Source organism: Gymnoscopelus braueri, assembly GCF_963280865.1.
Source record: "Gymnoscopelus braueri genome assembly, chromosome: 2".
NCBI classification, from domain to species: domain Eukaryota; kingdom Metazoa; phylum Chordata; class Actinopteri; order Myctophiformes; family Myctophidae; genus Gymnoscopelus; species Gymnoscopelus braueri.
Genome location: NC_137604.1, coordinates 19,135,481 through 19,150,178, shown reverse-complemented (window position 1 = coordinate 19,150,178; position 14,698 = coordinate 19,135,481). Strand labels below are relative to the sequence as shown.

Sequence of the window (14,698 nt, the reverse complement as noted above, 5' to 3'; positions counted from 1 at the left end):
TGTTGTTGTTGTTATACTTGTCACCATCACCATGTAAGAAAATAGCCTATATATACCCCTACTCACTGTCTGCATGTATATGACATTTACACACACACACACACACACACACACACACACACACACACACACACACACACACACACCGTCACACACACACACACACACACACACACACACACACACACACACACACACACACACACACACACACACACACACACACACACACACACACACACACACACACACACACACACACACACACACACACACACACACACACACACACACACTGTACAATTATCTAGCCAGTCACACAAGCAATGCAACTAATTAGATCTCCCCTTGTAAAGGGTAAAACATATCAGAAATACATACACTTATCGTGATGTAAACACTCTCAATTCTGACATGAACTATACACACAAAACATATCAGAAACACATACATTTATAACAGTGGCTACTGTCCTTATCTGATCTAATCAATCAACTCTCTCAACACTCTCATGTGACATGTACAAAGTCCCCTGCTTTCAATAGTGCAGTCACAGCTGTAGTTTCTTAGAATTGCATATATTTGTACTTTGTATCATGGCTAAATATCCTGAAACATTCTGAAAATAAGATACAGGAAGGTGCTAGAAGGCCACATGTGCAGGTAACATGCCAATACAAACGCCACCGTTACATCATAATAATGGATTATTCTACACACACGATATAGGACATCAACATTTTAGGGCAAGAAGTTTTCAATCATAGGATTTATTTAACCCATTTTTAACCCTAACCCGAAAACCCCAAAGTAGCTGAACTACAAGCTCACAACACGTCACGTTGTGCGCTTGCAGATCAGCTATTTTTAATGCATGACACAATAAGTTAAAATCAGGCTGAGACATAGCTCCAACCCTAACCCCTCAAATCTAACCTGTAAATCCTTAATCCTAACCCCAACCCCAACCTGAACCTTTTGTAAACTAAAATCTTTTTAACCATAAAACAATAATATCTCTTGTGAGGACCAGGAAAATGGTCCTCACAATGTCTAGTTCTCATATTCGACGATACTTGCGTTTATGACTTTCATCTGCTTGACTCAGCACGCACGTGCATCTACGTAAGCATATTGTTATCCATGATACGATGACCATCAAGTACTTTATCAGAGAAACTGACATCTATGCACAATGATACAAGATGTATGTTCTATTCCTATCTTTCTGTTCTTTTCCTTGTTCCATATCTCCTGGTCACGTCATGTGTCCACTGTACAATACTGTATATATTTTCTATGTGTGGATTAAACTTTAGAGCTTGTCGTGTGATACTGCCTGGTGTCAACTGGTTCTCCGTGCGTGCGTCTCAACAGAAACCTTCACTCACCACCACCCTTATAGATGGAGACTATTAGGGACCGTATGTATGGTCAACCGAAATCACAACAATTTGGTGTCAGAACGTGGGATACCAAACTGAGGTAAGTCACTTGATGATTTCAAAAAGTGCTTCCCTCTTGTTTGGTATTGTACAATTTTTTAGGTTTTAGGTTTTAGGTTTATGTTAGTTAAATCTTGTTTGCCCAGCTTAGTTCCAAATTTCAATTTCTAGTCATATTAAGTGGTGTATTCCACAGCTATAAGTGACTTGGTAGTGTGTTGTCCTACCAGTTGGTTTAAGACTGCTTCGTGTGCCGTTACGGTTTTATTAGTGTTTCCTATAGCATTCAGGGACAGTGTCCCTGTAAAATTTCAAAAGTCACTTATAGTGTATCGATAAAGACAACCGTACGACGGTACATAACAGGGCTGGTGACTGAGAGTTCTGTTTGAGTGTTTGTTTTCTGTCTTGTCTGTGGTGTTTGTTGTCCTTTTTGCTTGTTGGTTTGTTTGTCCTGTGTGTCGCCTGTTGCATCAAAGTAGAGTCATGCAATTTAGATATAGGGAATTACACAGTTTGACAGCAAATACTGAGATACTGTACAAATCTGATAGAGGTATATGCCAAGTGATTGTTTTCAAGATGGGCTAAATGTCATAGTATTAGTGTGTTTCCACTATTCCCCTAGTTGCCCTATATATCGCATTTACAAGTGACGTGGTGTGCATTGTCCTACCAGTTGAGTCGGGTATACCAGAGGTGACGGTGTGTTTTCCGGTCAGTATTTAAGCCTGTAGAGGTCCTTCAGCAGTCTGGTATTTTCCCACAGAGGTGACGGTGTTACCGTCCGTATCAAAAGCCTGCCTTTCTGTTAATAAGATAGCATATATGGTGGCCTGTCGTGTGCCATATTGAGCCTGTGTGTTCCACAGCATTATGTAAAGTATACATTTCTGTAGCATAATGCTAGCCTGTGTTACACCACGTTGAGTAGCATAATATAAATGTATATCTAAAAAGGGCCACATCTGTTACAGGGTCTAGATCGATGAGATAGTCCATCGACTAGTCATGTATTTAACCGGATGCGTTACTATGGTCATGACTGTAATGTTTGACACGGGATTCGAATACACGCTGAATGCCAGTACTGTGTCTGTCTTTATTGGAGTGATACCACATACAGAAACATGGTGTCAGAAGTGGGATTTAAATTGCGTTTGTTATTTTTATTAGTCAGCCAGTCAGTTTAGTAATATTAGATGTTACGAGGACGAGGAAAGTTACAGGCGAAAAAGGATACGAGCCCGAGTGCTGCTGCGGCTGCATCTACACAACACTCGCTACCTAGCAGCATGGCTAGCTTCCCTGCCTTCCCACCACCGGCTCCGATGAGTTTCACGGGAGAGTGGAGCAACAATTGGGATATATTTCGGGAAGAATATGAGGATTACGCTCTGGTTACGGGTCTAGAGGACAGACCAAAGAACGTTCAAGCAGCAACTCTGAGAAGTGTTATGGGAAGTGAATGTCGCCACATCTATCGACACAATCTGAATCTCACAGAGCAGGAGCAAGAGGACCCCGCATCTATTATGGACGCTTTGGAGAAATACTTTAAGCCTGCAAAAAACGTGATCTACGAAAGGTACGTCTTCGGAATGTGTAAACAAGAGGACGGGGAGTCTATAGACAATTTTGTTACAAGACTGAGAGAGAAAGTAGTGACATGTGACTATGGGGAACTGAGAGATGAAATGATTCGTGACAAGATTGTACTGGGTGTTGCAAACGAGGGCACTAGACGCAGGCTGTTAAGGGAGAAAGATCTCAAACTAATCTCTGCAGTAGAAATGTGCCGTGCAGCCGAGCAGGCTGACATTCGTATGAGAGCGATGGACATGACGTCAGCGAGCACGTCAGCTGATGCTGTTCATGCCGTTGCCAATGACTACCAACGGGCCAGACCAAACAAATGGAAACAGAGCAATTCATCCAAAGGCACAGACACTGACAGTACATGCAGATATTGTGGCAATGCTCATGCAAGAGGCAGAGAACGCTGTCCAGCTTATGGAAAGCAATGCAAATCATGTGGAACAAATAATCACTTTGCAAAAGTTTGTATGAAGAGCAAAACAAGATATAATGACAAAAAGCTGCACTGTGTGGAAGATTCAGCTGAGGATTCAGAGTGCCACAGTGTTGAAGATATATACACGTACATGCATGAGACAAATGGGCCAATCAAAGATAGAAAAAAGAAATGGTTTGTCACATTAAGGATGCATGGCAAGGCACAGAGGTGTCAATTAGATTCTGGTGCCACATGTGATGTTATGAGCTATAAGAACAAAATCAGGCTGGCACCAAAAGCACCATTACGCCCCAGCAAGGCTAAGCTGAGGCCATATTCGGGAGAGGCATTGTGCTCAATGGGACTATTTGACACTGACTGTGTAGTTAGTGGGCGGAAGTACAAGCTGTCGTTCGAGATAGTGAATACTAATCGCCAGCCTCTTCTGTCGGGAGAAACCTCTGAACGCCTAGGGCTCATGCATTTCACCATACCTGAGGAAATACGCCAGATGGAACACGCACAGTGTGGAGCTCTAACCAGAGATCAACTGATCAACAAATATGAGGATGTTTTCAAGGCACCTGTGGAATCAGTGCCCGGTGTGGTTCATTTTGAGCTGGACTCTGATGTTACCCCAGTCCAGTGTGCTCCTCGCAACGTCCCCATTGCTATTAAAGTTGAGGTTAAAGCACAGCTGGATGAGTACCAGGCTGACGGCCACATTGCAGATGTTACAGAGCCGACAGATTGGATAAGTAACATGGTCATTATAAAAAAACCGGACAAGCTGAGAATCTGTTTGGACCCTAAATTCCTGAACAAAGCCTTGAAACGCTCTCATTATATCATGCCTACTTTGGAGGATGTCCTCTATAAATTGCCAAAGGCGAGATTGTTCACTTTGGTGGATGCCAGACAAGCGTTTCTACAGTGCAGGCTGGATGAGGAAAGCAGTTTCATGACGACATTCTGGACCCCCTGGGGGAGGAAGCGCTGGCTGAAGTTGCCGTTTGGTGTTTCAGTAGCACCAGAAGTGTATCAGCGCAAGCAGCATGAACTTTTGTCAGGGTTGACAGGTGTCGAGCCCATCGCTGATGACATTCTGGTGGTGGGCTGTGGGGACACAGAAAGGGAGGCTGAAAGAGATCATGATGCCAAGCTCATAGCCCTGATGGAGCGCTGCCAAGAAGTTAAACTTCGGCTAGGCCTGAAGAAGCTACAGTTCAAGATGGCTGAAATCCGCTTCCATGGACACATTCTTACATCCACAGGGTTGAAGGTGGACCCAGAGAAGGTGAAGGCCATTATTGACATGCCTAACCCGGTGGATGTGAAAGGTGTGCAACGTCTGATTGGCTTCGCAAACTACTTAGCCAAGTTTATGCCATACTTATCTGCTGTCTGTGAGCCATTGCGACGTTTGATGGACAAGGACACACCCTGGCACTGGCTGCCCAAGCATGAAGCAGCAGTTCAGGAGCTGAAATCCTTAGCCACGTCTGCGCCTGTACTCTGCTACTATGATGTCACCAAACCAATCACTGTGCAGAGCGATTCCAGCCAGAGTGGACTTGGGTGCTGCATCATGCAAGGAGGCCAGCCGGTGGCGTTTGCTTCAAGAGCGCTTACACCTACTGAACAAAACTATGCACAGATTGAGAAAGAATGTCTCAGTATTGTTTTCTCTTGCCAGAGGTTCCACTACTACTTGTACGGCCGGGAACTGGTCACTGCAGAAACAGATCATAAGCCCTTGGTCTCCATCTTCAATAAACCTCTCCTTAATGCACCTAAGAGGCTTCAGAGTATGCTCATGACCTTGCAAAGCTACAATCTACAGGTCGTCTACAAACCGGGACCGGAAATGTTTATAAGTGACACGCTCAGCAGGGCGACAGCGGAATGTACGGGCAGAGGAACAGTCTACCAGCGACACGCCATCTGTTCTCTTCAACAAGAACAGGAAGATGTTCAACACATCAACCAAGCAGACTATTTGAATGTGAGTGATCAAAGCTTAGCCCAGATCAGACTGCAGACAGAGAGAGACGAGTGCTTGCAGTCACTCAAGTCTATGGTGCTTACAGGCTGGCCAGATATGAAAGAAAATACATCTCACATCACAAGAGAATACTGGTCCTTCCGCGACGAGCTCAGTGTTCAAAATGGCATCCTGTTTCGGGGGCAAAAGGTCATCATCCCCAAGGCACTGCGTCCGGAGATGCTCGCCCGCATACATTCAAGCCATACGGGAGGAGAGGCGTGTTACAGACAGGCTCGCGAGACGCTGTATTGGCCTAATATGCAAGCTGAAATAAGAGACTTTGTTAGCACATGTTCAACATGCAACGAATATGCTCACAAGCAGCAAAAGGAGACCATGCTGTCACATGAACTGCCCACCAGGCCATGGCAGATTGTGAGCATGGACATCTTTAATCACAGACAGAAAGAATATCTGCTGATAGTGGACCATTATTCAGATTTTTGGGAGATCGAGCTACTCCCCGATCTGTCTGCAGACACGGTCATCAAGCGCTGCAAGGCGCAGTTCTCCAGGCAGGGGCAGCCATATAGGGTAATTACGGATAATGGTCCCCAGTTCACTGCCCAGTTCAAACGCTTTGCATCAGAATGGCAGTTTGAACATGTGACCTCTTCACCTAGGTATCCGAAAGCAAATGGCAAGGCCGAATCAGCAGTTAAGATAGCAAAAAACATCTTGCGCAAAGCTATGCATGACGGAAATGACCCATGGAGGGCGATACTGCACTGGAGGAACACCCCCACAGAGGAGATGGGCAGCAGCCCAGCTCAACGCCTTATGTCTCGGCGACTGAAAACTTCCATTCCGGTGACAAACAAACTTTTAGAACCATGTGTTGTTCTGGGAGTCACGGATAAGCTGCGTCATCGAAGACAACTTGCCGAGTCCATTTACGACAGGTCTGCTCGTGACCTACCAGAGCTGGAAGTAGGAGAGACTGTCCGAATGAAACCGCTGCCAGGGGACAGCTCCGGTCGATGGAAGGTGGGCACCTGTCTTCGCAAAGTGGCACCGCGATCGTATCTGGTGGACATCGGCGGCTCACTCTACCGTCGCAACAGAGTGGATCTTCGGGTGGCAGAGCCGACCGCTGCTCGATCCACAGAAGAGGAGGAGACAGCGCTGGCACAGAAGCCAGAAAAGACTATTACGGACAGTACTGTTGCTGAGTCTTCTCCAGCCAGGGTTATGCCAAGCCCTAGCAGGCCCGCACTACAGGCCTCACCTGAAGTGGCTGACTCTTTGCCAGAGGGACACACATACACAACAAGGGCTGGACGGCTGTCCAGACCACGAGATAGACTCAATCTGTGAATTGTGTGAACAATTGACAGACTTTGATATTCATTTTAAGATGTGCATTTAAGGTATTTTAAAAAAAAAAAGAAAAAGAAAAAAAGAAAAAGAGGAAAAAAGAGAGAAAAGAAAAGAAAATGTATTTGCACTATATTATTGGCACTGTATATTTAAAATGCTTTATTTGTAAGGAAAGATGTTACAGGGTCTAGATCGATGAGATAGTCCATCGACTAGTCATGTATTTAACCGGATGCGTTACTATGGTCATGACTGTAATGTTTGACACGGGATTCGAATACACGCTGAATGCCAGTACTGTGTCTGTCTTTATTGGAGTGATACCACATACAGAAACAACATCACCCTATCTTAAGTGAAGAGCAGGTCAAGCAAAGCATACCAAAAGAAAAAAAGGTGAAAATGCAGAGAGCCATAATGTAACTAAATTATTATTACTATGTGCAACGAGTAGAAGAATTATGTCTTAAATACTGACAGGCCAGAGTACAAAATGTTTAATAATCCAAATGTTAAGGCGAACAGAGACGCTGATAAAAGGATTGTAGAATCATGCTATATTCCTAAGGAAATGGAGTGTTGTTATTATTATTATTATTATCAGTTGGGTTCAATATGTTCCCTTTATCTATGCAACTGCAGTGCAGACCAGTTTGTTCCATTAGAAAATCATTGTTCTATTGAGCTGAGTGATTAAAATATAAAATTATAATGTAACTGCCGTTTTGTATTTGTTTCTCAAATGGAATTACACTGCCTGCAGCTTTTGGACAAAACAACACAAGCTTGGAGGGGCGAGTCAACATGGATATGAACGATGTAACTGCATCACAAGGAGACACAAGATAAACAATGGGCATTACGAGGCCATTATGTGCAAGAAAGGACTGCACCCGTAGGAAATAAAATCTGCAATATCAAATGAGCATTTTAGGGGCTTGCTCAGGAAAACAAAATAAACTGTTTTTGCATCTATGTTGACCGTGTTATGGAGCCACTGGACAAATGTCAAACCACACCTCTCAGGCCCAAAAGATGTGAAATGAAATATTCTTCTGTCAGGTTGGCAATTAAATACGTCTGGTAAGGTAGGGCAGAGGTAGCGTAATATGTTTGATGTTACATGAATGGCAGAGTAATACAAGTATTTAAGCGAAGCGAAATATAAATAGTTTGCATTCCATATTAGGACTTAAGTGATCATTATTATAATATAGATATACTTTGCTGATCACGATTCACTCTGTGGCACTTCAAGGACAGGCTGAACCATAACAAGATAAGCTGTAACATAAACAATAGATATCATGCCTGCTGGATATCATGCCTGCTGGAGACATTTAGGCTCTTACAAGATACCAAATATCATAAGTGTTTATCTAAATACAACAAGTATATAGTGAAATATAAGGGTTAGGTATAAGTAACCATAATAACAAAATAGTATAAGGAATACATGCAAGTGAAACATGTTACACCCAATTTTGAAAAGGAAATGCATTTGGTGTAGATTATGAGAACATGACATGTTTTGGCTACAGTGAATTGGAAAATACTGGGCACTCGAAGGTTTTCGTCTGTCAATAGAATTAGCAGTCAAATGAGTAATTCAGCAGTAATGCTTTACACTTAATGCACAGAGTAAAGGAATAATATTCAAATCAATGAAACAGCCAAAGACACAGCAACACCCATGTCCCCGAGATTAACTTTTGTACACAATTGGTGTGCTGAACGATAGTGTGGTAAGGGCAGGATAAGCAGGAATCTATTTAGAACATTTTAAGATAAAGTAGAGCTAGCATCAGCAATCAGCAGTTTAGTTATTTAGAAAGATGCAGCACAATATGAAGAGAAGTCAGGAACGCTATCCATTGATAGCATACTGCATTCCTCTTTGAAACAAACAGTAGGAGTACTTCTAATAGAGTAATTTCATACATATGCAATATATATATATAGAATGTCTGAGATATATAGAATATTGAGATTTGGTTTGACTGAAGTAGACATTTGTCCCATATCGTCATGTGGACGCGCATGCCGGAAGGGAAAAATCCTACCAAGTCTAGTTGCAGTTCAAAATATATATATATTTTTTATTTTAGTTAAAGGGAGGTCTGAAAGACTTAAGTGGAAATCCCGGACTGAAACATATCAGTGTCTAGCTGACTATTTATTTGAGTGGTTGGTCATGACTTTAACAATAATGTCATGTCTTTGAAAGTGTCACAATGGTGTGTTAACAAATATTTCTTCCCCACAGTGTGAATGTTTTGGAATGTATGACTAACAACTAACAACAAACTAACTTTTTAACAATAAGTATGCCTGTAACTGTAGGACTCATGAAATGCTGTGAACAGGCCCTTTCAACCCTTCTCTTAGTAATAATAACAAACCCTGTACAGTTTCAAGGAGGCCCAAATATGGAAATGGTGAGTACAATATACACACCTGTAGCCTAAAGGCGGTTACACACCGGCGAATGTGCGAATATACGCAAAATTCGGACTCGTTCCGAATAATTAAAAGACGCTTTTTCGCTTCGCTTTTCCGCTTTTTCGCGCCATGTACGCTTGCATTGACTTTATAAGGTTTTTTAAAAAAGCGTATTATTCGCACGAAAAAATCGCCCCGGTGTGTAAGGACCTTAACAATTGCACCATAGATGCAGAACTTAATACTGTTAAAGATTTGTTTTTTAAAAATTGTTTGATAATAACATTTAATATATAGATGGAAACAGCAGTGAATCAAATAGGGAAGACATCCCATAAAGATATAGATACAATAGAGGAATAGGCTATTTTCGGGGGGTGGGGTCAACCGCTGCTGAGTTTTGTTTCCAAAGTACAGATGGCGGTCCAGTGAAAAAGTACCTGACTCAGATAGAGAGTTAGAACATTATTTACCTGTGGAGGACATGATGGACATCAGACGCCAAACATCATTGATCCTGCCACGAGGAAATCACCTCACCAAACATCAATGCCTGCGGAGGTCGGAGGACATACAATTGCCACAGCATCATTGCCACGTGTCAAGAGGTCTGGACAGACCTGGCCAATCAAAAGAGAGGGAGCAACAGTTTTTGTGCAAACGGTACATCAGCCGGGTAGCACAATACAATACAAGAAAGTGGATTCGCGTGAATCGAATGGAATGATTCACATTTCATGGATATTTTCAATACAACGACATAAGTGTCACGTCTTGACACTCTCTACTATGCGTTATCAACGTCACGCAGGATAAGAACCATGGACAACTGTGTTCATTGAACTATGTAAAGGAAATTTCAAGAAAGACATTTGCAATGCGATGCAATGCCAGTCACATGTTCTGTGAGGAATGGACCGTAATCAGGACAAAGCCTGATTGGACACTAAACAACTTATTGTAATTGTATGGATTTTTTAGAGTTGAATGAATCAGTAATCAAGAGAATTGTGTGTGTGTATCATTAACCTGTACAGTACAATCGCTGTATTCATTGTTTTATTTTATTATTATTGTCTCCGCCAGGCCAAAAGGCATGGCGAGAGAGTATGTTTTGCCCCCTGTCCGTCCGTCCGTGTGTCCGTGTGTCTGTGTGTCTGTGTGTCCGTCCGTCCTTCTGTCTGCGAGCAGCTAATCTCCGCCACCGTTGGCCCAGTCGCTGTGAAACTGCGCACACACACTCCTTGGATGCCACAGCAGAACCTCTGCCCACATTTTTCAGATCAGCCTGTCATAGCGCCACCATGAGGCCGACTTTTGCAAAACACATTTTTGGATATTACTCCTACAGATTTTGTCCGAACAACACGCAAATCGGTACACAGTATCTCTACAGTCATGTGATTAACACGGATCTGTCCGATTTCCCATATTCCATCCTGATTGGCTAAGATTGGCTTCCAAAGTTTGCAGGATTGGTTCATTTTGAACAAAATGCCTCAAATCATGAACGCAGCATGTGATTTCCGTGAAATATTCCACGTAGATTCCCACTTGGCCCAGGAAGAAATGCCACTGAAACTTTCAAGTGGCAATTCACGTTTTTATCTGCACCGATCTTCGTGAAACTTTGCAAGCACACTCCCTAAAGCCCAAGGAAAAACCTTTGCCCTACATCTGCCTTTTAGAGCGCCACCAGGAGGCTGACTTTTGTAAAACAAATGTTTTGCTCTTACTCCTTCAGATTCTGTCCAAAAAACACGCAAATCGTTACACAGTATCTCTATAGTCATGTGATCAAGATAGATGTGTCCGATATTTCATATTCCATCCTACTTGCCTAACATTGGCTTCCAAAGTTTGCAGGATAGGTCAGTTTTGAACAAAATTCCTCAAATCATGAACGCAGTGTGCAATTTCCGTGAACTTTTGTACGCATATTCCCACTAGGCCGAGGAAGAAATGCCCCCCTTTTCACATTGGCCTGTTATAGCGCCACCAGCAGGTCTAATTTAGCAAACCACATTTTTGGAACAAAATGCCTCAATTCATGAATGCAGTGTCCGATTGCTGTGAAAGGCCTAAGAAGAAATGGCACCCTTTTCACATTGGCCTATTATAGTGCCAGGAGGCCATAATAACCTACCTGACCTGGCGGAGACTTGTGCTCCGAGGAGCACTTTTTCTAGTTATTATATATTTTTAAATTTTTCAATTTTTCTTCCCTTTGTTTTTATTATTTTACATTTCTTGTCATTATGTAATCTGAACCATATCATGTTGTTTACAAAGGCATTTGTAATCAAAGAGGGGAACTGTCATGATTTATGAATTTCATCTGCTTGACTCAGCACGCACGTGCATCTACGTAAGCATATTGTTATCCGTGATACGATGACCATCAAGTACTTTATCAGAGAAACTGATGTCTATGCACAATGATACAAGATGTTTGTTCTATTCCTATATTTCTGTTATTTTCCTTGTTCCATATCTTCTGGTCACGTCATGTGTCCACTGTACAATACTGTATATATTCTCTATGTGTGTATTAAACTTTAGAGCTTGTCGTGTGATACTGCCTGGTGTCAACTGGTTCTCCGCGCGTGCCTCTCAACAGAAACCTTCACTCACCACCACCCTTATAGATGGAGAATACTAGGGACCATATGTATGGTCAACCGAAATCACAACAGTTTGGCCCTCACAAGTATAGTAATACAAGTCAAACACACACACACGCTCCATATGTTTAGGGTGCTATGGTGGTCACAAAGCAGTTTTGAATTCCCGGTTAGTCTGGTACCAGACTGTATTGCATTATGCTGAAGATCTTTCAGTAACTACTGGGAGAAAAAAAAATCTTGTGTTTTGCCTTTTTTTTTTTTCATCGCTCTAAACCTATAAGATTGAATTCCTCCTCAGCACTTGCTGACATCTTCAAGTGCAGATTTAGGTAGTACAGATCCGGGGGATGTTTTTGTGTTCGAGAAATGACAGATCCACATAAAGGGGGCCATGTGTCAGGAATCTTGAGGCCCACATCTTTTCACTAATTGTGAATATTTTTTTGTTTACATTTCATGAATTAATAATCTCAGATCCATCCACCCTCCCACCGATCCACCAATCAGTCTTGCAATCAGTCATCAATATGACATCATCAACATGATGTCAGAGATCCACATTGAAGCCACACTTCTATTACACCCCGTCTTTGTCCATTATTATATGCCACCCCCTTTGCCTTCCCTGGACAGCCTGCCACCGATAAAGTGCGACGTACTAAAGCCTATACAACTTGTGCTATAACCACGCCCCCCTTCTGTGGGCAATGCGGAAGTGCCTCTGCCTACAACAACTGCAGGCTATTTTTTTTTATCCCGTATAGTTTTTGACCGCGACGGAGGCGCGCCGTCTCAAGCGAACTTGAGCCACGTGAGGCACCACCGAGCGAGCTAAAGCGAGCGAGAAGCCGTGCCGAACGTTGCGAAGTTCGCTTGGGCCGACTCAGCGCCGTTCGAGTTATGTCCCGATAGGGACAGAATAGTAAATCATGTTTTGGTCGGAGCGTTTGCCCCAACTGCCACTCAAAGTGGCTACTGGCCAATCACAGCGCATCCGTGCACACGCGTATTGGCCAATCACAGCGCGTCCTTGCACAAGTGGTATAGGTTTTGGGATGACGCCGATACAGCTCATCCTGGTTGAGATCCTGGAGTTTACGACAAGGGTGCTTCACTTGCCTCTCTTGGTGTGCGTCCACGCAACTGATACACGTCACCTCTTTGTCCATCTGGAGTCTAAACAGTTGACCATGTGGCCTGTGGCCTGCTCCACTCCCTCCGCCTAGCATCCAATTATCTCCTCCTGTGTAGCTCTGAGCAAATACAGCCAGTTCCTCCTTTGCTTTGTGCATATCTTGCATCTTGAAGTAGCAACTGAAGGTGACTCCACAGCTCTCACTGAAGTTCTATTAGCAACATTGTTGACTGGCATAAATCCATGTTCAGAGTCAGCTTCAGTTGCTATCTTTAGTAAAGTAAAGCAGAAGAGATCAGAATGAAATAGAGAACAGAGAAGAGTCAACGGAGTAAGAGTTATGGCATCTGTAAAAGAAATCCTGGTCTGACTTGAGTGTAAAGGGGCTCTCCTGTCATGCAGATCAGTGGAGGGGCATGACAGGAGCATCTCATTAGTCTGCCGCTCAGTAAAAGAAACATGAGGTTCTATGATCGACATCTAGAATCTGTTTGTCAAACTGGTGTGAATGAGACAGGGATGACGGAGGGATGGATGTCTCTACTCCTTGTAATACACTCCAACCTCCCCCTCCTTTTCAACACTGCACCCTCCACCGTGGCCACAGTGGGAGAGGGGTTTAGGCAGCAAAGTTGTGTAGTGCCAGCCTGAATATGTCGTTGGTGCAAACCCATGTGTTGTTAGTGCCCATCTTGAGGGTGAAACTCTGGTGGAATCCAAAAATGGGGTCTTCATCTGCTTTTATCTGTCCTACAACCATACTCATTATGCAGTTGTCTAGGGTTGGCTGGTGGTCCTGTTCTGTTATACTGTGGGCAATGTTTCTGAAGGGGAGACTGCAAAGTTTTGAGACGATGTCCGCTTTCCCACGGAACTGCTCTCCCTCCCATGTAAGGCATGATGTATCGATATACATTGATCCTAGTTGCATTCTGTCATTGTCAAACAAGTGGTAGTAGTTTTGCACAAAGCCAGATCCTACCTGCTCCCAAACAGGCTTGTCCCCCATAGTTGATTCACCGAGCAACAGGCACACGAACGAAAACTGTGCTCAACGTAAAGGAACAGAGGCTACTTAGACAATAGGCCAAAAAACGTAACCTGTGTTCGTTAATACACAATAATGTTCCCAGTGTAAATCGTATTTTTAGAATGGAGGAGAGTCAACGCCTGTCATATGAAATGTGTGCTATATAGAGAACCAGAGAATCAATATGACATCATAATTGACATCAAAATATGAAGTTCCACACGGCTCCATTAGGGGAAGACTGCGTCCTGTAGGCCTGTATCCTTTTATGTACACATGTGGAGATCTCTATCTGTCTGCTCCCATATATGGAGATATCTGATGTCATCAGTACCAGTATTATTCTTTATCTAGGCAATTCTGGACAACCGGATCTCCATATATGCCTCTATGGGAATATTGGTCGGATCGGCAGTTCTGAACACTGCCCGAATGTCTTCACGCCAGGCAACACACACCCTTGGGTCCTCAGCAATACACCTGCCAGGTTTAAGTTCAGGTTTAAGTTATATATGTATAATAACAGTGCTAAGGTTGGCAAGGAATATCACTTCAAACACAAGCCATGTTTTGTCTGGAGAATATAGGTTGCTGCCTTCAGGAAGGAGATACGGTGTTCCAACATACAATAGGGT

At 43.2% G+C, this 14,698-nt stretch overlaps 1 protein-coding gene across 1 annotated transcript; it reads right to left on the bottom strand.

The window, feature by feature from the left end:
- Positions 1-13,652: 13,652 nt before the first annotated feature.
- On the bottom strand, positions 13,653-14,042 carry LOC308094586 (nuclear transport factor 2-like; the record flags this gene model as incomplete). Its single annotated transcript, XM_080441335.1, has 1 exon — positions 13,653-14,042. The coding sequence occupies one exon, from the start codon at positions 14,040-14,042 to the stop codon at positions 13,653-13,655; it is 390 nt and encodes a 129-aa protein (XP_080297461.1).
- Between the last annotated feature and the right edge of the window lie 656 nt (positions 14,043-14,698).